The sequence below is a fragment of the Prunus avium genome, chromosome 3 (assembly GCF_965620075.1).
Source record: "Prunus avium chromosome 3, drPruAviu1.hap1.1, whole genome shotgun sequence".
NCBI classification, from domain to species: Eukaryota; Viridiplantae; Streptophyta; class Magnoliopsida; order Rosales; family Rosaceae; genus Prunus; species Prunus avium.
The window spans coordinates 37955308-37978055 of record NC_142286.1 but is presented as its reverse complement, the minus strand read 5'-3'; the positions used below and the strand labels follow the sequence as shown (position 1 = coordinate 37978055).

At 37.7% G+C, this 22748-nt stretch overlaps 3 protein-coding genes and 1 non-coding gene across 5 annotated transcripts; 1 reads left to right on the top strand and 3 right to left on the bottom strand.

Annotated features, from left to right (window-relative positions):
* Positions 1–132: 132 nt before the first annotated feature.
* Positions 133–2958, bottom strand: EMB2744 (Pentatricopeptide repeat (PPR) superfamily protein). Its single transcript, XM_021956805.2, has 2 exons — positions 571–2958; positions 133–485 (listed from the first exon to the last, which is right to left on the bottom strand). Exon 1 carries the CDS (start codon positions 2925–2927, stop codon positions 690–692), a length of 2238 nt encoding a protein of 745 aa, XP_021812497.2. The 5' UTR covers positions 2928–2958; the 3' UTR covers positions 133–485; positions 571–689.
* A 3256-nt stretch (positions 2959–6214) lies between these two features.
* On the bottom strand, positions 6215–8058 carry LOC110755555 (expansin-A15). 2 transcript variants are annotated; one of them, XM_088250276.1, is made up of 4 exons: positions 8040–8058; positions 7582–7713; positions 7154–7442; positions 6215–6914 (listed from the first exon to the last, which is right to left on the bottom strand). In XM_088250276.1, exons 2-4 carry the CDS (start codon positions 7706–7708, stop codon positions 6605–6607), a joined length of 726 nt encoding a protein of 241 aa, XP_088106402.1. In that variant the 5' UTR covers positions 7709–7713; positions 8040–8058; the 3' UTR covers positions 6215–6604. The 2 variants fall into 2 exon arrangements, with proteins under 2 accessions (XP_088106402.1, XP_021812476.1); XM_021956784.2 differs by having other exon boundaries at positions 7905–8044.
* Positions 8059–12276: 4218 nt separating this feature from the next.
* PTB1 (polypyrimidine tract-binding protein 1) lies at positions 12277–16205 on the bottom strand. The gene is made up of 10 exons (XM_021956808.2): positions 15843–16205; positions 15407–15616; positions 14886–14948; positions 14730–14803; positions 14514–14609; positions 13776–13833; positions 13578–13682; positions 13406–13487; positions 13207–13319; positions 12277–12983 (listed from the first exon to the last, which is right to left on the bottom strand). Exons 1-10 carry the CDS (start codon positions 16023–16025, stop codon positions 12519–12521), a joined length of 1449 nt encoding a protein of 482 aa, XP_021812500.1. The 5' UTR covers positions 16026–16205; the 3' UTR covers positions 12277–12518.
* A 5731-nt stretch (positions 16206–21936) lies between these two features.
* LOC148296097 (U6atac minor spliceosomal RNA) lies at positions 21937–22067 on the top strand. Its single transcript, XR_015834936.1, has one exon. It is a non-coding gene; the product is annotated as a U6atac minor spliceosomal RNA (small nuclear RNA).
* Positions 22068–22748: the final 681 nt, after the last annotated feature.

The following is a 22748-nucleotide window of genomic DNA, read 5'->3' as shown; positions in this document are numbered from 1 at the left end:
CTACTACTATTTGAAATTATCTTGCATTAAAAAGAAAGCTAATCCTGCAATTAAGTGAATGATTTCTTTACAGCTGGCTGAGGAACAGTTATATCCAGTCTTTCCAAAGAAACACGCTTCAATACAGAAAAATGAATTTTAAACATGCTAAATCAAGCACGCCCGTACTGTATTACTAGCTGAGAAAAGTTGACGTACATCATCAGATACCATATCAAAAAGAACAAAAGAACCAACTTCTGAGAGCTGCTATACAAGAAACTTTGATGCTGTCTTGATAGACTAGAGTATACAACATAAGCTGACAGGCAATAAAATACAACAAAGTACCTGAGCTCCAAGTTTGATCGATAGTTAGTAGAGTGAAGAAAAATTAGTCCCCGCTCTATATTCTGAAACTGCCTTTACATTATACTTGATTTTGCATTGGACTCTAGGAGCAAAATCAGGTGATTAAATAAAGCCTCTCTGCTGGATGTCTTAACCTGAAAGGTAGAAACTCATTCAAAGTCCACTTAACCATCAACAAAAACTGAAATAGGAGTATGATAAGCTGTTTAATATACTTACACAGCATGAACCTCTGCACAGCATGCTCAGCATGGCTGCCATGGAGGCTTATACGGCTATGACCCATAAGATGTAAGTTCCTTCTCTGGAAATCCACTTTATTAAAACTGTCATCATTATCACCAGTAATCTGCACAAGAGCATTTACCATCCTGAAATTGATGGAATCGATTGGCATCTCTAACAATTATCAACCTGTTTGTGACCTTTGAAATAAGTTTCACAGCAGCATGGCAATCATCACATATCCTGAGGTTCTTAATAACACGAATGGGCGCTTCTGTAGGTGTTTTCATGAGGGCGTATGCTATTGCAAGCTTCTCGCTGTGATAACTAAGATAATCTTCCTTTTGCTCATCCTCCACATCATGTAGCACTGCAGCAATATCTGGCACGTATCCCAATAGTTTAATCTTTGCCAACAATTCCCCAACTTTTTCATGTATCTGACTGGACTCTGGGTGTATGTTATCATCCGAAACAAAGATATGGGTAGTATTTCTTATCTCTACCCAGCTCACCCCAGGTTCTTTCTTGATATTCTTTTCCCTCATCAATTTCCGGATCTGCACAACTCGATCCCACCTCTTTGCCTTGGCATACATATTTGACAATAGTGTATATGTTCCCACATCATTAGGGTCCATTTGCACAACAACCTCTGCTACTCGCTTACCTAAGCCATAACTTTTATGTACATGACAAGCATTGAGCAAACTTCGCCAGGCAACAATGTCCCACTTGACTGGCATAGTCCTCATATATTTCTCAGCTTGATCAAGTTGTCCAGCCCTACTGAGGAGCCCTACAATACAAGTATGATGCTCTAGTCCGGGTTCAATGCCAATCTGTTTCATTAGCTGGTTCAAATAGTAGAATCCTTCTTGCACCAGACCCAAATGAGCACAAGCCGAGAGAACACCAACAAAAGTAATATTGTTAGGACGCTCTCCTGCTTCCAACATATCTTGAAACACATTCAGCGCTTCCTTACCAAGCCCATGATGGGAAAATCCAGATATCATTGCATTCCAGGTAACAGCGTCTCGAGATGTCATATCCAAGAACACGTCATTTGCTGCTTGAATGTTGCCACACTTTGAATACATATTGACCAAAGCATTCCCCACAATGGCATGGTCTTTGAAACCCGACTTCTCAACACTGGCATGCAATAGATCTCCATGTCTTAGTGCAGACAAACCTGCACATGAGTTAAGCAAGACAGCAAAAGTATATTCATTTGGAAGAATATCTTCAAATTCCATCTGTGACAATAGACCTAATGCTTCCTCAAAGTACCCATTTTGGAAATAAGCGGCCATGATTGCAGTCCAGGAGACTATGTTCTGAGTTTGCAAGCCATCAAAAACTTTCAATGCATTCAAAACCTTACCACATTTCCCATACATGTCAATCATTGCACTACTTAGAAAGACATCACAGTCGATATCTGTCTTCAACAGTTGGCTGTGAACTTGCAGACCCAATATCAAATCTTTAAGATGGGCACAAACGCCAAAAATGGTAATATATGTAACATTGTCCCAAGCCTTGCACTGACCTATCATCATATCCAAAATATCCATTGCTTCCTTCACATGCCCATGTTCTAAGAGCCCATTTACAACCGAATTATACGAAAGAATATCATCACCTGGCACAGTGTTCAGAACCCTCATAGCCGCTTCCACTTCTGAACAACTTGAATACATGTGAACTAGTGCATTCTTAACATACTGATAAGACAACAATCCAGACTTCAATACATAGCCATGGCACTGCTTTCCCTCTTCAACTCTCCCACTGCCAGAACAAGAAGAAAGAACAGTCGCAAAAACAAATTCATTCGGGCACAAATTATCCACAGATACCATAGTCTTGAACAAGCCAAGAACTTCCAAGGCCAGCCCTTTATGTAAATAGCCAGCCATCAAGGCAGTCCAAGATACCACATTTCTCTTGGGCATATATTCAAACAAATGGCGGGCAGTTGTAATTCGGTCACATTTTGCATATAAGTTGATGAGAGAGTTAGCATGAAATATGTCAAGGAATTTAGAAGTTTCACTGGAAATGATGAGATGGGCATGGACTGTTTTGCCTAACCGTAGGTTCTTAGTATCAGCTGCCTTTTTCAAAAGCTTGATGGGGTCCTCGATAGAACCGGGTATGACCTTCGGTTTGAATAGAAACGGTACGTGATAGTTTCTTGGGACTTTTATACTGGGCATTGCTATAACGCTGTGCCTCCACCAATGTAGTTGCCAAAGCAATGACTTTGATTGGATTCGGCTTCTTTTTCCCTTTCTGAGAATATTGGGTTGTGCCATAAATATGTAGTGTAACGCAAACATTTTATGGGCTTAGGCCCCTAAAGTTGAGCCCAAGATAAAGCTTGGGTCAACTAGAAGTCCTGTCAAAAATCAATGTGAAGCAGCAAACGAGGGCCACAAAGACAAGAAATATTTCCATATTCCCGTTTCATTGCGCTTCTTTTTATGTCTCTTTTCTCCTCCTATAGGTGACATGAGGAGAGCAATGAAACGGAGACAGGGAAGTTTTTATTCACCAAAAGTTGCAAGGAGAATAGATATAGAGAAAAAGGGGCAATGAAACGGGAATAGAGAAGTTTTACTTCACCGAGAGTTACATATTCCTGGCATTAATGAAAACTATTTGCGCCATACACGTCATGCAACCAACCAGCTGGCTGACTCACACCATTTGATGAAATGAAAGCATTAGATTTAGGTGCCCTTTTACTCTCACGCACCATGAGTCCAAAAGGGCCTACAAATTAATCATTAGTGCACTCATTCATTATCCAAAACCAGAAGGAAAGGGAAAATTCTTGGATCTTTTCCTTCGAACTAGCAAACTGTACTTACATGCCAATCATTCTTTAACCTGTGCGCATAAATTTTACTTTTTGTATTTTTAATGAGTTATGTTTGCCTATGTATCAAACCAAAATAAAACTAAAAACCAACTGCTCCAAATCAAACCCTAAAGTCACTGCAGCCTATGGGAGAGTTGAAATTAGCTGGCAGCAACCCTTCAGTTCATTGCATCCTCTAACATGGTGACAATGCAACCACCAAAATTCCAAGAGCTTCGAGCTTGATGTCAATTTGGTTGTCATGACTTTATATCACATTTTAGCTCTGCATTCTGCATGCAGCTTGGCTACACGTCAATGTGGTTGTGACTTTGATGTGAATCTGATATAACTTTTCCATTCTTCTTATTTACATAATTAGGGCTCATTTGATGAACATTTCAATTTTAGTTTTTAGTTTTTATATTTTGTGCTAGAGTATAGAGGAAAAAGATGGAGAATGAGAGTGAAAAATAGAGTGGAGATGATGGGAGGGAGGAGTAACAAAAGTGAAAATAAAAACTAAAAACTAAAAGGCTTTTTATCACAAATGATCCTTGACGTTTACAAAATTATCACGAATGGTCCCTGAGGTTTTTTTGTGACATTAACAGTCCTTAACATTACGGTTTTTTTATCATAAATAGTCTCTGCCATTAGAAATTCTGTTAAGTGTGACGTGGAAGATAAGTAGAGCCTGCATATCCAATTACATTGTGACATGTGGATGAAAAAAAAATAATAAATAATTTTTTTAATGAAAATTCCTTTTTTTTTTTTCTGCAACTTTTCATCCCCCTTCCTCTATTTCGTCTCTTTTCCCCTTTGCCCTTACTTTCCACCAGGTACCCCCCTCTGCTCTCCCTTTCTTCTCCCTGTCCTCTCCTTCTACCTTTGTTTTTTCCTCTGCCCCCTCTCTCCCTCTCTCCTCCATGTCCTCTCCTTCTCGCTCTGTTTTTTTCTTGGCCATTGCCACCCACAAAAAAAGAAAGATATACAGTGGTAGAGAAAATATATAGTTATAAAACTATATCTTTGTGGTGGGTTGCGGGTGGGCATGGGTTGATCTGGGTGTAGAGGCAAGAAAAAAACAGAGGGAGAGCACAGGGAGGAGCGCGGGCAGAGGGAAAGAGAGAGAGAGGCTAAATGGATTTTCATAAAAAAAGTCTGCTCCTAGAAATGGTCAATGTTCCTGAGCCACAGTTTTCCATTTAGATATGGAACTTAGGATCATAGGAGGGAAACCCTTTCAATACCACTTTAGCTTCTCTAGCATGGGAGATGACTAAACTAGGCATTCAAGAACCATAACCTTTTCTAGGAACAGATTTTATGATTATAGAATAGGCATTTATAATCCTCCTTCCATACAAAGAGTCTATGAGCCCTTCAGCTAGTTTCCTCTCAATTTTTTCTACATATCATTTCTATATCAAGATAAAATTGATTCGCGTACTCTGAAGTTTCTTAGGGTTTTATTTGTTTATTTGTTTTTATCAACCTGAATTGTAATAGCATGTTCAATGGGACCACAATGCTGTCTGCAAATTGAAACAGAGGGAAAGGGAGAGGGAGAGCACAGGGAGGAGAGAGGGCAGAGGGAAAGAGAGAGAGAGAGAGGCTAAATGAATTTTCATAACAATTTATTTATTTAATCCACATGTCACTATGTGATTGGACATATGGGCTCCACTTATCTTTCACATCAGACTCTTAACAGAATTTCTAACGGCATGGATTATTTGTGATAAAAAGCCCTAATGTTAAGGACTATATTAATGTCACAAAAAAACCTCAAGGACCATTCGTGATAATTTCGTAAACATTAAGAACCATTTGTGATAAAAAGCCAAACTGAAATCTATTTGAAATTGTCATTTTCAAGTTTTTGTTTATCTCATCCTCACTCTCATTTTCTCTAGCACAAAAAATGAAAAATGAAATGGTTATCAAATGGGCCCTAAGGTGTTCAAAATTAGCATCAAACGGTGCATTATGTTAGATTTAGATTTTAGAGAAATAAGTCTATCCATTTCATCAACTAAGAATAAAGCCATGTAAGTTGGCACCAAACAGATTTTCAGGGGAAGAAAAAAGACAAAAGACACAAAGAAAAAAGGGAGTTTTCATATCATGGATCGAAATATGTTTCTAGTGTCGGTGCCCATCCCCAAAATTATTCATCACTTTTACCTAACTGGGTTAAATTCCCTGTCCCGTAAAGCGTTTTTCAACCACTCAGGTCTATGGCTATGGTTTGATTGAGAGTAGAGAGTCAAGCGACACCATGTTCTATTGCATTCGTACTTTGTTGTTTTTAATAGTTGAATGTTTGGGGTTCATTCTGATAATTACAGGTGGTGTTCTGCAACAGCACCAAAAATATTTCACTATCTGCATTAAAGATGAATGATACAAGACAAAGAAAATATGTACACTGCTCTTTTGGGGTTTGGTTGTGGTGGGTCAGCTGATGTAAATCACAAGAACGCATAAGTTAACGACTTTAATCTGTCACCAACGTTATTAAATTTTCCCACTAAAACGTTATGTGTATCTACACCTAGAAATGAAAGTGCAAACTGGAATACAAGCAATAAGTTAAGTAAGCTTCCGATTTTGTAACCGGAGTTTAGCATAATAAGTTGGTGCCTTTAGTATTATTGTATCTCGAATGTAATAAAAAGGAGCATAAGCAGGTTTATTGACATTACACAAGCAATTAGCAAACATACCTTCTGCCATATAGCATTTGCTAGTAACTAGTAAAAACACACCTCTTCTATTCAATATTCATAACTTCATGAAATTAACAGCGGGTGGTAAAATTCCACTGCCAAACTGCCTTAAGAAACATAATATCTCTCTCTCTCTCTAGCAGATATGGCCATCAGGCTTCAGAACAATCCCGGCCATGAACTGCAAAAACTCACAATCTATCACAATCTATTACTTCAAAGTAAACCCTTTTTCATTTTGACCCTTATATTCTTCCAACAATTATAGCTATTAGCTACACTCCATTCTTCCTCCTCAGAATTACTTCAGCTTTTTGTCTGCAGATAGTAAACTTACCACATATAACTCAACGAAGTGGAAAACTAAAGAAGCTTCATTAAGCACACACAGACAGATAATTAATTGATTAATTAATTAATAGAGAAACTGTCTCCCAGTATATGTCTGCCCAAATGACCAATTAGGAGGGGCAACGTTATATGAAACCAATCTGCGGCCATCACTGGTTGTCACAAGAAAAGAGAGGCTCTGTCCATTTAGGTATGAGTTGCTCTGCCAGTTTTGCCCCCAGTTTCTTGACATTAGTTGCCACCGGGTCCTAGAGCCCTTGATGGCCACAGACTGCACATCTCCAGCCCCACCAACGTTTGTCACAAGCACTAAGTTGAAGTAAGAATGGCCATTCACTGTGAACCTTATGCCTCCTCTTCTCTTGCATCTCACCCTGCAAAACACATAATCATTATACTAATTAAGCCTTAATTAGCATTTTAAACCTAATTATTAGAGAACTCTTTTTCTTTTTCTTTTTTGGCCAAAATTAGGAAGGGGGAGGGGGATTTTCTCATACACGTTGTGCCATGGGGTTCGAACATGAGATCACTATCTGCAACTACAAGTCAAGGCCTTTTTCCACTGGACTAGACCTCGTTGGTATTATTAGAGACATAAGATTTGGCTTACCTTCTGTATGATACAGGGACAACTCCAGCTCTGTATTGAGCAATGCGCAGGAAGACAGGCTCAGAGAGATCAAAGTGCTGCTGTGGAGGATCACACCAGCCACCTGGGGGGCAAAAGTTTGTGGCTGTGACCACAATGACGCCAGGGAGGCACCATTGTGGGTCATTTACACACCTGATCTCATAGCATGCCCCACAGCTCAAGCCATTGTTGAACAATGCAGTGCTTAGTGCTGCTGTGTTAGTCCCATAGCCCTGGCTGTAAAGGTTCCCATAGCCACAAGCCCCACCTATAAAAAAAATTGCATGTCCAAATATAATAAGTAGAAGGGAACAGAATGAAAGTTCTAATCTTTTTGCAGCAAAGGTGCTTGTCACCTATACCGTAAGTTAAATAAGAAAGGAAAAAAATCATAAAGCTAAGCATACCCATTGTGCCTGAAGCATCACCACCTCCATAAAAGGTTGCATGAGCATTGGACCAGCCCCCATAGTACCCATTGACAGAGGAGACAACTGAGAGAAACCCAAGTAGAAGAATCCCCAAAAAAGCCATTTTTCCTGCACAAAGACATGTGAAGTTTGTGAGCTCTTTTAGGCATTCCTAGCAATATTTTATAGAAGAACTCTTTGTCTCGCTATGACTATGAGTAAGTAGCTAGTACAGTAGTGTACTATACATGTAATGTTTTTATGTTCATGTTTATGAGAGAAAAAGGGAATTAGGAGAAAGAGAGAAAGAGAGTTATTACAATTAGGAAATGATGAAGTTTGAAAGCAAGCAAGCAGAAGTGAGGAAATGAAATGAAGAGGGAGGAGGGTTTGATTGTTTGAACTTTGAAGAAGAATAAATAGAAGTCGGTCAACATCACATCTGAAATGACAACCTGACAATTTTGAGCTGTTGGGACCAAGCAACTGCGCTAAGTGGTTTTGGGACTCTCATGATCTGTTAGTAGAATCAATGCAGTATTTTCGACTGAGAGCGGTTTTAAAGGATGAAACCGCGTGGTTTTTTCAAGTTTCCCATTTGGCAATTGCCACAAATTTGTGGCAGAGTAACTTTGGCTCTCTCAACTGCTCAAGTGGAAAATATGTCTCTCAGACTCATCCATGTGAAGACAGAGATACTGATAATGGTAAATTTTAGGAGCTGCTCATATTTATTCTTCTTTATTGCCATGATGGAATTTATTTACTGCACAACTTATTAATTCAATTCAAACCAGTGCTTGGAGTTGTCTGTAACTTCAATCTTTTATTTTATGTACTGTCTGCAAAGCTGGAGGTATGTCTTCAAAGTTTCCATGTCTGCATCAAGGGTGCCTTGCTGTCGATTCATTTTGTATCTAAATCTCTAAACCATAAGATTTGCTAATAAATGTCATTCATGCATGACCAAACATTGATGGGAAAACACCACATGCATAATGTTTCATCTTATTATCTCTGGTTTGGGGAAAGATAAGCTTTCATTTATTACATACCAAACATATATAAATCTACTTTTTTTCTGCTCTTGTTTCTGAAAAATATGTAGTCTTGTAATGAACGACTTAGGGCTAACCAGCACAATATTGTCTGTTTCCACTATGTAGGGACAACCATTTTGCAAAGTGGTCATGTGGGTTTTTACCTTTATGTCCAGAACTTTATTCTGCACATCTGCACCTTGATTTGATGTCAAGTTCATAAAGAGTTGAAACCTTGTCAAGTTGTAGAGGTGAAAACAGCGTATCTTTGGACGAAATTTGGTGGGCCTTGTAATGCCTTAAAGTCTTCATCTCTCATCTCAGGAGTGACCTTATTATCAGATAACACTGATTGTTGGAAATTAAAGCAAAACATTAAGGTCGAGCTGTGGAATTCAAATCTGTTTGCAAGGCAGGCTGAGGAGAGAAACTCTCATGCTATTATTGTTACAAGAAAGTTCTGTTTTTCAGGCAGAGGCCAAAGGTTTCATCAATTTCATTGTCAAAATTACGAAGACAGATGTTAGCGTCTGTCTGCAACACTCAGCATATATTAAAATGGTGAGGGCCTTGCTTTTTTCTGGATATTTGGACACTTGGTTTCTGAGCCATGTTGAAGAGTTTTGCAAATTAAGCCATTGCAAGCCTGACAGACCATGGCCTAATTAATCACCTAAACAAGTGTTATTATCACAAGTATGCATCATTTTCAACATAAACTGGACTCAGAAAACAGAGCTTTATAGAGAGTGACATGATTTTGACATTAAACTGTTGCTTGATGCAGATAGTGCATGCTTCCGTAATCCGTATATACTTGCGCACATGCATCTGCGTTTTGAGTGGCATGTGATGGCAATTATATCTATCGTTTGGGTTCCTATTGAATGTGACGTAAACCATAATACATATCCATGTGTGTGATGTTATGGGAATGTTATTGTGGCAGTATTTCATGCATTTTAACATATTTACATTACAATGCGTGATTGGTTTGAAACATAGTTACAGTGACATTTTCAGTGACCCTGCTAAGTATATGCAGAGATTACACTCCTAAATTAAGTCATCAAGTTAGACCACACATAATTGGTCATTACCCTCCTAAGCACAGCTAAAACAGTCGAACATGTCCAGAAAATTCGTTGCTGCAATTAATTAATGTTTGTCTCCCTCAGACCGGCCTATCACATATGAATGCCGGGGTGAAATCGATAAATAAACATCAAGCGTGTATGTTCTATGTTCTCCTTCATCATCTTTCATTTTCGTCCATAAAACCCACTTATACTAATGGATGCTCTCAACCAACTCATAGCATTGATTATCCCATACCCCATTCTCTGTCATAGTTTTTAGTCAATTTCTTTCTCAAGGTTGTTATTCTTAATTGCTCAAATTTCATCCGTAAACCATAATAAAGATTCGAGTTTTGACAGACTAATTATTTAGTTTAATAGTATTTTTCTTTCCAATATTTGAAGTTTTCTAAGTTCGAATCTCACGAAAAATATCCGAGCTTCAAACTAGTGACTGATTAACTGTGATGCTTTAGCAAACTCAGGAAATTATGGAGTTCTAATTAGGGTTCTAGTGGCATATATAACATCACCAGCCAACATGGAGAAACCATATTTCTGTTCTGAGGCAATATTAACTGCATAATACAGTATAATTGGGAGGATGTGATATATGTACGTGAAAGAAGTTTTCTTATTTCTAGTTGATTTGGTGGGCAATGAAATGAAACTATACAGACAACAACCACCTAACGGACAGCAGGATATGTATGCATGTTTAAGAAATTAAAGAAATATGGTACTTCGAATTGAAAGTTGTGGGCCTTTGATGCATGATTTTTTCTTAAAACTATTTACTACAATCTGATAAATATGAGGGACAATCAATTAAGGAAGAGTTCTCTGGAGTGAAAATTTACATAGGTCAGCAGATTACAATTAGAAGAGTGAAATTTCTTTCTTATTTTCTTAGAGGGCTTCTAACTATGTGTAGCTAGTTCTATAAAAATAAATAATTATAATAATAATAAACTACTCTCTTTTTTGGCCGAAGTTAGTAAGGGGATGGAGAAACTCACACACGAGTAACATAGAGATTTGAACCCAGAATCACTTGAGAGAGCATAAAAAACTTGAATCAATCCAACTAACACCTCATTGGTTAATAAAAAACTGCTGTGTAGCTAGTAATGGGGATTGAGAATTTGCAATATACATAAATTAATGACTCTTAACTCTACAATATTATTAGTAAGGATTTGGCATGTTGATGAGCAAAAAATGCACTACCGACATAGACAGAGGCACGTTTTCTTTCTACTTTTTTCTTCGAACATGCAATGCAATTAAAGAAAATGACATCCATGGAAAGGGTCACCTCACCACTCACAGCGAATTGGTTAGCACTTAGCACTCCCAAGTCGTCCCAGCCAGCTTTATATATATATAATATATACCACTCACTCTTGATGTGGTTTTCCTTATTTCATCGTGAAATTGTGCACAAAATCCGTAAGATCTCTCTGATTTTCACTGACATTTCTGAATTTGTGCATAAATTTATTTTGATAGAGCCATATGCTCTGCTGACTTAATGCTAATATCTGCCTCTCTGATCCAATTCATGCTCACTGGGTTTTGATTAATGTTGGCATATCTCGAGGCATGCGGATAAGAAATATTTGAGATATCGTGGAAAAGGGGAAAAAATCAAATAGTAATGAGAATTTTGAGACATATGATGCATGATTAATTGTGATTAGATTTTAAATAAATGAGTCTCAAATTCAATCAAGTTGAAATCTCTCATTTGCATTTGAACTAGCTTAGTTTGTTTGGTGAGTTCGATTATGTAGTTAGAATTAAGTTGGATTAGATTATGTCTAATTCTACCAAGTGTAATAGCACATTTCAATTAATCCAATCCCTTAATCATGTGGTGTCAAAAACATCATTGGATTAATATTATCTGTTTCAATTCAATGTAATCCAATGCAACCTCATAATCCAAAAACATGGCCTAATTAAGGCCTCGTTTGGGAGTGATTTTGGATATGTCAAAAAGCACTTTTATGGAGAATCTCTTCTCTATATAATCACTTTTAAGTGATTTTAAGCGATTTAATGGAGAAGCACATACGAGCTGCTTCTCCCCAGAGTCACTTAAAATCACTTAAAGTGATTATATAGAGAAGCATGAGGGATGTGCTACTTCCCAGAAGTGATTCTGGCCTATCTAGAATCACTCTCAAACAATTTATAAGACAGGTTCACTTTCGGATGTTGAAATTCCAGAGCTCAGAGCTTAGAGCTCCATCCAGGGTCTCTAGTCCTACCGTGCTGGTTGAAGAGTTGAACCCTGTTTGTTTGTTACAGGGCCCCTTTACTTTACAACCTCTTGTTTTAGACCAAGTAGGCCAAACACAGAATTGAATTAACTTTTCATTTCAGGCTTTTGCAGTCTAGTGACTAATGGTATGGCAGTGGACAAAAGCCAAGCCCTATGAATAGATTTTCACTTGGGTCCTCCTTGATTGACTAGTACCAAGAAAAAGAAAAGAGAAAAGGAAAATACAATGCCCAATTGCCAATTGTGATTGTGTACTTGAGTTGGGTGATTGAGCTCAAGCGGATGCAATAACATGTGCCTTGAAAGATTTTAGTTAAGCTCAAAACAATACATATTTCGTATTCAAACTAAGATCACAAGATCAGATTTCCAATCAAAGCAGGGCAGTACCGAGTTTAAAACACTGAAAATTGAATTTCGGGTTTTAAAATCTTTTGACGTCCAGACGCATTCCCAACGAAAAAACAAAAATATGAGACTGGCAATAACCAGCATTCGTTTAAAGAAAAGAAAGGAAAAGGCATCTTATTGGCCATAGTAGGATGGTGAGGCACCAGGAGGTCCAACTCCTGGAGGTGAAGCACCACCCCCAGGTCGCAAGTTGGGCGGACCACCTGGCTGAGATATTCCCCTAGAAGCCATACTGGAGGAAGTAGTTGGGCCTGTTTGGAGAGGTGAAGAACCCGGCGGCATTGCTGCAGAGGAATATACTGGACCTGAGGACGCATGAAATGTTTGACCAGGAAATGTGCTCGGAACTGAAACAAATGTTGATCTGCCCGCCTGCATGGCTGGATCCCATGATGGCCCTTGCCCTGGAGGCCCTTGGGCCTGCATAGAAGCTGCACCACTGAACTCATTCCCATGGTACATCGGAGCAGCCTGGGGATTCTGCCAAGCTGCTGGGGCAGCAGGGTAACCAGAAACTTGCTGCGCCGCAAGCAAACTAGCTTCTGGGATTGTATAATCTCTACTTTTGTCACTAAAAGCCTGCAAATAAGAATAAATACAAACCCTTAAACCCTCATCCAAGATTTCTTAGGCATGAATTCATATAATCAGATAGGAAACTAGGTGTCAAGAAGCATACATTTAAGGACCAAATCGTTTTTCGACCAAGAACAGATCCACTTTTTCTTCTATGGATGTCTTTACATTTTCTGTCTTATTTTTATTCTCATGAACAGTTTAACCCAAAAGCACATATTTATACCTTTACATTGAGATCAGTATGACGAGAGTATGATAGATGAAGCTTACAATAGCCACCATCATATATGCAGTGTCCCTCTAAAGCTTCCCTTGCAACTGCTGCGGTATTGACATCTGAAAATAACAACTCACAAATCAATGACAGCCAAATTCTCACAGATCCATGAAAAATCAATAGGTTATATAGAGAGGGTAAATACCAGGGTATTGAACCAATGCCTGTGTTTGACCATTCTTCTCAAATATAGCAATTTTCTGGACAGTGCCAAATGCAGAAAATACCTATAACATATAAAGCAGCATCATATATATATATATATAACATCTTATTAAATTGAGCACTTAAAATGCACAAAAGTTATAAATCCTAACCGTGTGAAGAACATCCACAGTGACAGCATACTGCATATTTTCGATTGAAGCAAGAAGCACATTACTCTCAAGTTCTTTCTTCTTTCCATCAGGACCTACAGCAGGCTGGAGATAGCAGCTAATTAGAGCAATGTTTGGCTTAGGTAGTAATACTCAACACTACATATTATAGTAATGTTCTAAAAGCCCAGAGCATACCTGCATAATTCCCTCTATTGCAGTAGGATTTACAGGAAGGTACGGATTTGTATAGTCCCTGCAGAATCAATGCAAATCAAAATCATACACATTATGCAACAATTACATGCACAAACTGATGTGAGAGTCTAACAAACTGTCTCAAAATAGAAACACATCCATAAACACACGTCCAATAGAAATTAATGTAAAATTCAAGTAAAAGCAAGGAGTATTTTCTAGTTATTACAATAAATTATCGTGAGAATCGTTAAAACAACATTTGCACTATGCATCTAGTCATGTATGTCTCAGCTAATGTCAAGCAGAAACTTTTTCCAAAACCAATCATGTAGTATAAATAAATGTAAGTGTGCAAATACATGACACTGAAAATATGCTGAACGAGAAGCCATCCCAACAGGGAAGAACAAATTGTATGAAACGAACACACAATAACAATGTATAGTGTGTAATAGTGTAAAATGAGCAACTCTAACTATAATGGAATTAATAAATACATTAAGCCACTATATAAGATCAAGGAATTACTAAATGGTCATGACAACACATCTGTGTTCTGGCTACCAGGCTTCACTAACCCCTAGATGACAAAAAGCACATGCACCCATTAGCACTTGATATAACATGCAATAAAATCAGCTAAAGAGTTTAGCAATAAACACATTGAGACGCATAAGAACAAAGCCAAAAAGAAAAACGAAAACAGAATATTGACCTATTGGGTCTGTTGATTACCTGCTTCGGTGAGACTGGAACTTGATGTTCAAATCAGTGTGTGCGGAATATGAAATACGTAAGTGGCACGAACCAACATGCTCTGGAAGCAAATACCTGATTGTAAAGCATCGGGTTTCAAAAATTAGAAACACTACACACTATTCCAAATGTACTGAACTCAATGAGGAAGAGGAAAAGATGGTGGGGATGGGGGAACATATGGACAGTACATGCCTGGGTATACTTCTTCCATCCAAGGCATTCCTTGCTGAAGATGCAGTTTCAGCATCATTGAACTGAATCAATGCCTGCAAAATTAAAACAAAAGGATAAAAATGACATATCTAAAGTACATGTTGTATGCATCACAAAGAAAGATCCAATACAGACCTGGAAGCCTGCTGCTTTTTCAAACGTAGCAATCTTGTGCACAAAGCCAAAAGCAGAAAACACCTGAAAAATGTTTCAGTTCATCATTAACATATCATATGGATACAAAAAAAGAAACAAGACAACAGCAGAAACCCTCCCGGACGAAAATATTATGGGACAACAAAAAAATTCCAAACAGATGAGTTATAAGTGCAGAATGACACCTGTGCATATATGCGTGACCTTAGAAAGGAGTATGACGTACATGATAATAATTCCAAACTGCTTCCAACAAAAGAATTTAAATAAGAGACATCACCATCTGTGATTCAACTGATTTCAATAAAAAGGACAAAACGAAAATCTGCTTTACACAAATTCAATTTGAAAGTTTATCCAGAATCCCATGACTTAGAAAACAAGCCAGCAATTCATGCTTCTCTAGACATGGATCAGCTAGGTTTAGACAAGGTTTTTGCAATATATATTATATACAAGACAGGGCCAATATGTAACAACTGTGGGTCAAAAGCACTTACCAAGTGAATAACATCGATGCTCACATCGCCAGCTTCAACACCCTCAATGGTGACCAACAAGACATTTCCGGGAACATCTCCAGGACTTTTGTTGTTGACGATTTCGTGTCTATTTGAATACTGAATGTAAACAGTCTTACCACGGACCTGTGCAGGCTCTGAGGATGAAGCATAATATGAAACCATATTTATGGCCTGGTTTAGGTCAGCCTGAAAAGTAATTATTGCCTTCATCAACATATAGCAAGAAATCGAGATAGATATGCTCGCACCCAATTATTTATTTTCAAATATCTAACCAATTTCAGCTGAATTAATGTCTACAACAACACAAATGAGAAATAAGATGACACTTCCGATCAAATGGTTATCATAAATTCTGGAAAATTTTAATGCGATAATGAAATTGGAATGACGAAAAGTAAGAGTCAATTACAAATTCGACGAAAGCTTGGTTGCGGTTGGCTCCAACATTGCACTTGGTGTTGACGATCTTGCCAAACGGCTTGCAGAGCTCGATGAGCTCCTCTTCGGCGCACTCCCATGGCAGGTTCCGGAGGTGGAGCACCTTAGACGGGGTCTGCGTGTACCGAAACTGCGGCGTCCCCGAGGTCGACATAGCGCCGAGATTGGGTGGCCAATATTTGGGATTGGGGGTTAGGGTTTGGGTTCGACACTTGAGAGAGATTGGGTATTTGGTCGCCGAGAAATTGTTTGAGATTTTATGTCAAAATGTGGGTTTGGGGAGAAATGATATGAAGGTGGGGTTAGGCCTTTGGCTCGATGGGATTGGGTGGGAAGTGGGACGTGATGAGGATTTTATTGATAATTGAAGGGTAAATCTGTCTGCTTCAGACTTATTTCTTTGGTTGCGATACGCGTCATTGTTTGTTTGTCCTCGTGACACCCCTTTTTTTTGGGGGGAGAAAAGGCCTTTTTTTTTTTTTTTTTTTTTTTGTCTGAACCACGAGGTGGTTCTGGATGGGCCCCAACTATGGGTGGCACCTTTAAGCCTTAACCACAATCCAGATTAATCTCTACTCATACCGGGTCGGCCCGTAATGGGTAAAGTGCTGGCCAAAGTGGTGGCTCCATACGAGAGCAGGGATCGAACCCATGACCTCTTTTAAGGAATGAGAGTGCCGAACCACTCACATCAAGTACCTTGGTTAAAGGCTTTTTTTTTTAATGAGGCGCAACTTACAAAGTTTTTTTTATTTAATTATTTATAATTGTATTTTTTTAGATGTACATCTTTTATTAGGGGACTTACAAAAAAATTTAGATTTTTAACAAGGGTTAATGACCTAAATGGTCCTCAAACTATTACCTCAATATCATTTTGGTCCACGAACTAAAATTTTCAATTCAAACGTCCTTAAACTTTTTATTTTGTACCAAGATGGTCTATCCGTCAAAGTCTATTTATTATTCCGTGAAATCGAGGGACAAAATTGTATTTTTAAGTGAGTATCCTCCTGAGCACCATTGGAACCACAACTTCGTCCAACAGTGAGGCGGCGAAAGGTTGAAGGAGGTGACTGGTGCCGAGGGGTTGGGGTTGGGGAGCTGCGGGGGATGGGGATTGAGGGATTTGGGAGTAGGGTAGGCAGGTAGCTAGGTTAGTTTTAGTTACTAATTCTGTTTAGAGTTAAGTATAACTCTATAAATTGTAACAATTGTGAAGAAATTCCAGAAAAGGTTTTTCTTTTCATTCATCTTCTTCTTCATTTTCTTCATCATCATGTTCGTTTCTTTTTTATCGGATACTCGCAAGACACAGGCGCCAGAGGCATAATCGGAAGCATTAAGGTTTGTTATTGTGCTTAATTTCTTTTCTTCTTTATTTATAAATAAAATAAATTGAATTTGATTGTTAGGGTTCTTGTTATAGATGGAGAGCTGTTAAGAAATTATATTTTTCTGTTGACTCTGAGAGTATGTTGAGTGTTGAATCCATTGATGCACAAATTGCCAAATTCTAACCATAAACCCAAGCTTTCAACAACCACCCCATACATTCCACCGGAGCTTGTGTTCGACATTCTTTTATGACTTCCGCCCAAGGATTTTATGTGATTCGTGTATGTTTGCGAAGCTTGGAATGCCATCATCCATGGCCGACATAAAGATTGAAACTTGCTGAATTGCTAACAGTGAATCTTTCAACAATTTAGTGGCTGTTGGGAGGGAGGAGGAAGAAGAAGAAAATGGGAGTTTTGGGGACCAAAATGATACTGGAGCAATAGTTGGGGGACCATTGAAATCAATAATCCGGGAGTTTTGTGTTAGCTTCTCAAAAAGTCGTATATACCCTTCAAAACTCAGTCACATGGCCATCGCGTGATCAGAAGTCACAGAATCTGTAACGGATGGACCATCTTGGTACAAAATAAAAAGTTTAAGGACGTTTGAATTGAAAATTTTAGTTGGTGGACCAAAATGATACTGGGACAATAGTTTAGGGACCATTTAGGTCATTAACCCTTTTTAACAATTTTATTTTGCTAGATGCCCATTTAAATAGAAAAAAAACTGATGAGACAGGCATCTAGCAAAATACAATTGTGAAAGAAAAAAAAAACTTTGTAAGCTGCCAGGATAGAAATATCTCGGTGAATTTTGTCAGGATAAACCTACCCCGAGAACGTTTTGTATCCCGACGAAATTTTACTGGGAGGTGAATTTTGTCGAAATGGACATGTGCTGACGAATGTTTGCTGGAATAGACCGTCCCAACAAATTTCGAGTCCTAAGTACCCAACCTAACAAGACCCGTCCCAAATCCTTGTTTGGAATCCATGACGAACCGTGTGCTTGTCTAACATCTAGCAAGTATCGGGCCCAAATTACTAAAATGCCTTCTTGCCTTAATTCCAAAACAATCTTAGGGTTGGACTTTTACGATAAAATGGGTTGAGTCTCCCCTGAAAATGGCTCTAAACCCAAAATCCACATGCAAATAAAACATAGTTTACTTCCCAAGCGTTCAGGATGCACAAGATATAAGTCAACCACACGCTAGCAACAATTCTAATGGGCCTCAGACCCCTTTTTCACAATCATAACTAGTCCATTAACAAGCATCGGAACTCAACACACAAATAACCAATACTCAATCCAATAAAATAAACCACATAATCAAATAACAACAACTATTCCTAACGTAAAAGAACATAACGTAAAGTGTTTAACTTTGTGACTGCACCTAGGTCACCCTAGGTTGCCTACATATCTTTCTCGAGGGATCAAGCCACACGTAGTTCGTGAAACATTATATCAAAACATCCTTAAATTCCATGAGTGATAAGAATTCAAGTTATATTTAAAGTATACACATATGAACTAAAAACTCCTAAACATTTTTTTTAAAACCGAACTCTTCAAACTCCAACCAATCAGCCGAAACTTCAACAAATGATATTGGTTACAAGACAACTCTTCAACTAGCACAAACATTTCAAGGGGAACAACTTTTACTCTTGAAGCGGTCACCGTGGGCAAATTTTTCCTGAAAACTCACCCAAAACGGACGTCACCATGGGTGTCTAGATTAAAGCCATGACCGACCAAATCGGCAGCAACCACGTATACCATCAACTAGAGCATGAGGAAATGATGAAGATCCATACTTAGATCGATGGCAACGATCGTCAGAGCCACTGAAAATTGCGTCAAAAAAATTGGAAACCCGTTGGCTTTCGGAAACTCAATTCATTGTCGTGACTGGTTGATAGGGTCGAGATTTGGGCTTGACACGCTTACTGGTCGACAGTGAACATTTCCCGACCGGTAGCATCAGCAGCCGTGACCGAATGGATGCGTTGCCCTACTGGGAAGTATAAGAGGCGCAATGCACTGTTTCTTGGAAGATAGATTGAGAGAAATGAGAGAGAAAGTAGGAAGGAATGCCAAAATTCTGGGTTTTTAAAATAAACTTTTCTAAAATTACAAATTTATCCTTTTGGTTCGTTGACCACAAATGTCTCGTTAAAACTCTGATTCGTGCCCATTACGTATCTTCTAACTCGTAAGAGCAAACCCTACACAATAAAGCGAAGAAAATTTTCAAAACCAATCCCAAACACAAAGTGACCCCTAAACCACTTAAAAACAATATTCTTCCAATTATGTTCAAATTTCAGAAATAAAATAAAAATGTCAGGACATGATGTTACACATCCATCCTTATTCTTTACATCTTATGACATTTTCCCAATTACCTTTTCCCACCCTGTCCCAAAAAAAAAAAATAAATAAAAATAAAAATTCTCTAAACAACTTTTCCAACCTTGTAGCTATCTTTACTGGAACTCTGAACAACGATAAATAATAAATTGGTAGGCTACTAAGGATTGATTGAATTAATGTTAACCTCCATCCATTTGACAGAAAACCTTTCTTCCAACCCTCAAATCTCTACATCCAATTCATTTATCTTTGACTGAGGAAACTCTGTTTTTTATGTTTCTTCTTCAAATGTGTTTTGCAACAATGTCATGCCTTTAGCTTTGAGTTCTTTCGTCATCTTGCCAGGTCTGATTGCATTTGCATCCAATAGTTTTGGTGCTGCATTTACATTCGGCCAAGAAGACTATTCGTTTGATGTTTCTTCTTCAAACGCATTCTGCAACAACATCGTCCCTTTGACCTCAATTCCTTCGTCATCTCGTCGGGTGTAGTTGCATCTACATCAAATTCATTTACCTTCGGCCGGGAAAACTCTGTGTTCAATGTTTCTTCTTCAAACGCGTTCTGCAACAACGTCGTTCCTTTGGCCACCAAGTGATTCATCATCTTGCTGGCTGGAGTTGCATCTGCATTCAATTGCTTCGAAGCGATATCTATATCCAATTCATTTACCTTCGACCAAGAATACTATGCGTTCAATGTTTCTTCTTCAAATGTATTCTGTAACAATGTCATCCATTTGACCACCAGTTCCTTCGTCATTTTGCGAGGTGTGGTTGCATCTGCATCCAATAGCTTCAACGCGACATCAACATCCAATTCATTTGCCTTCAATCGAGAAGATTCTACATTTGATGTTTATTATTTAAACGTGTTATGCAACAACATCGTCCATTTGGTCAAGTTTCTTTGTTTACCTTAGGCCGAGAAGACTATGGTTCGATGTTTCTTCTTATTTATTCATATCGTTCATCATATGCAATGAAACATTAGAAAAAGTTCATATTCAATTGCAGAAAATGAAAAAAGAGTGTAGTTATTCTATTCTCAATAGTATCATCGCTCACCGCTCCGGCAATTTCATCGAGTAAGGTCACTAAATTATTATTAATTTTTTTATTATACAAAATTAATTTGTTTAGTTTAATATTTGTATTTGAGTAATTTCTTAGCTTATTTAATTACTTCAATTAGTAATCTATATATATAAAGCAAAAGGCAGATAATGGTGAAACATTCAAAATACCAGAAAATGCCATTCATTAATGCAAAAATTAAGAATTGAAATTATTAATTAAATGAGGATAATATGGTAAATTCACACTTTTCATATTTAAAAAATAAAATTAAAAGAAAAATCAGATAATGGATCTTATTTTTATGGAACAAAACTACCCATTATCTTTTTTAATTCTAAAATAAATTTAATTTTTTTTAAAAAAAGCCTCTCGGCGCAGAAGGGCGTGCGGAGAGGCTAGTTATATTTTAATTGTTATTTATTTAGTGAATAATTAGAATTTAAATATTTTAATTAATTACTTAATAAATATAATTAATTATTCTAAATTCTTTTGTGGAGCTTAAATTATTATTGTCGGGATAGACATTTCTCGACGAAATTCAATGAACTATAAAGTTATAATGTCTATCCCGTCGAATTATGATTTAATAAATAGTTGCTGAACCATAATTTTTTTCATCAATTTGGAGCTTAAATTTAACTTTATATTCCTGGATATGTTATGTGTAATTAGGAAAGTTCAATCGTTTTATATGTCGTTGAGAATGTTCCATATCTTTAGTTTAGATGATAATTAAATTGTTATAATTTTTTTTTACTATGTTATTCAATCATTAATACGATAACACGTCAAAACCCTATTGTTGTACACTAAAAGAAAAGATGGAGGGGCCTTAAAAACTCAATCCACTATAAACATAAATTTATCTTAGAAACATAAGAAATGAAAATCAAAATAGAGACACGGAAGTGGAAGGAGGATCGAAAAGAGATGCAAGAAAAAATTAGAGAGCGTACAAGGAAAATCTGAACAAGAAAGAATTAATGCCCAAACTAAAAATGTAGAGATTTACTAAAACTCAGTCCAACATTAAAAATTAACAAAATTATGAGAAGAATTGGTGCCCAAAAGTACCTCCAAAAAATAAAAAAGTGTTTCTCTTTAAATCATGTAGGTCTTTCATACAAATATTTGCCAGGTTAGACCTTTCCCAGCAAAAGCTTATCTTTCATGATAAATATTTGCCGAATTAGACTTTTTCCGACAAATTTCTTATCTTGTCAACAAATTTGGGTCTTTTGCACGAATTCAAAACCAGTGTTCGTAGAAAGGAGAGATGGTTGGCATCTCCCCTGACAGGGACGGGAACAGCTTTCGAGCTTACCTGTTACCACACATCCGGTTAAGGCTACCCACCCTTGTGGTGGATCTTATAACCATTTTTTATTTTTAACCAAGGTGGTTGGTGTGAGTGGTTCGGCACTCTCATTCCTTAAGAGAGGTTAGGGGTTCGATCCTTGCTCTTGTACGGAGTCACCACTTTGGCCAACACTTTACCCCTTACGGGCCGACCCAGTGTGAGTGGGGATTAGTCTGGGTTGTGGTTAAGGCTTAAAGGTGCCACCCATAGTTGGGGCCCATCCAGGACCACCTCATGGTTTAGACCAAAAAAAAAAACTGTCTTGGAAAATTGGAAAACTGAACCGGTCCTAGGTAGTTTGGATTGGTTCAGTTCTCTCAATCATTGTAAGTGAAAATTGAATCAGACCAAACCGAATGAACAATACCGATTCTGATTTTTGGTGAGAACCGATCAAATCAGACCTATTCTCTACCTTTTGTTTTATATATAGATAGATTAAAAATAAATAAATAAATAAATAACAAAAGAAAGGTTGTCAATAAAATAAAAACTAAAGAAAGGGTGGTCAAAACCCTAGAAATTCATGAATCTAAATTGCAGAGACACCATAATATCGCAGTCCCATCGTCATCTCTCTCAATTCAAAAGGTACTCAATCTTATTCTTCTTCTGCACCTTCACCTACTCCTAGATTTATAACTGTTTGCGCACAATAGTACTCATTTTCCCGATTTAGGTATTTTCACTGATTTCGTTGTTGATTGTT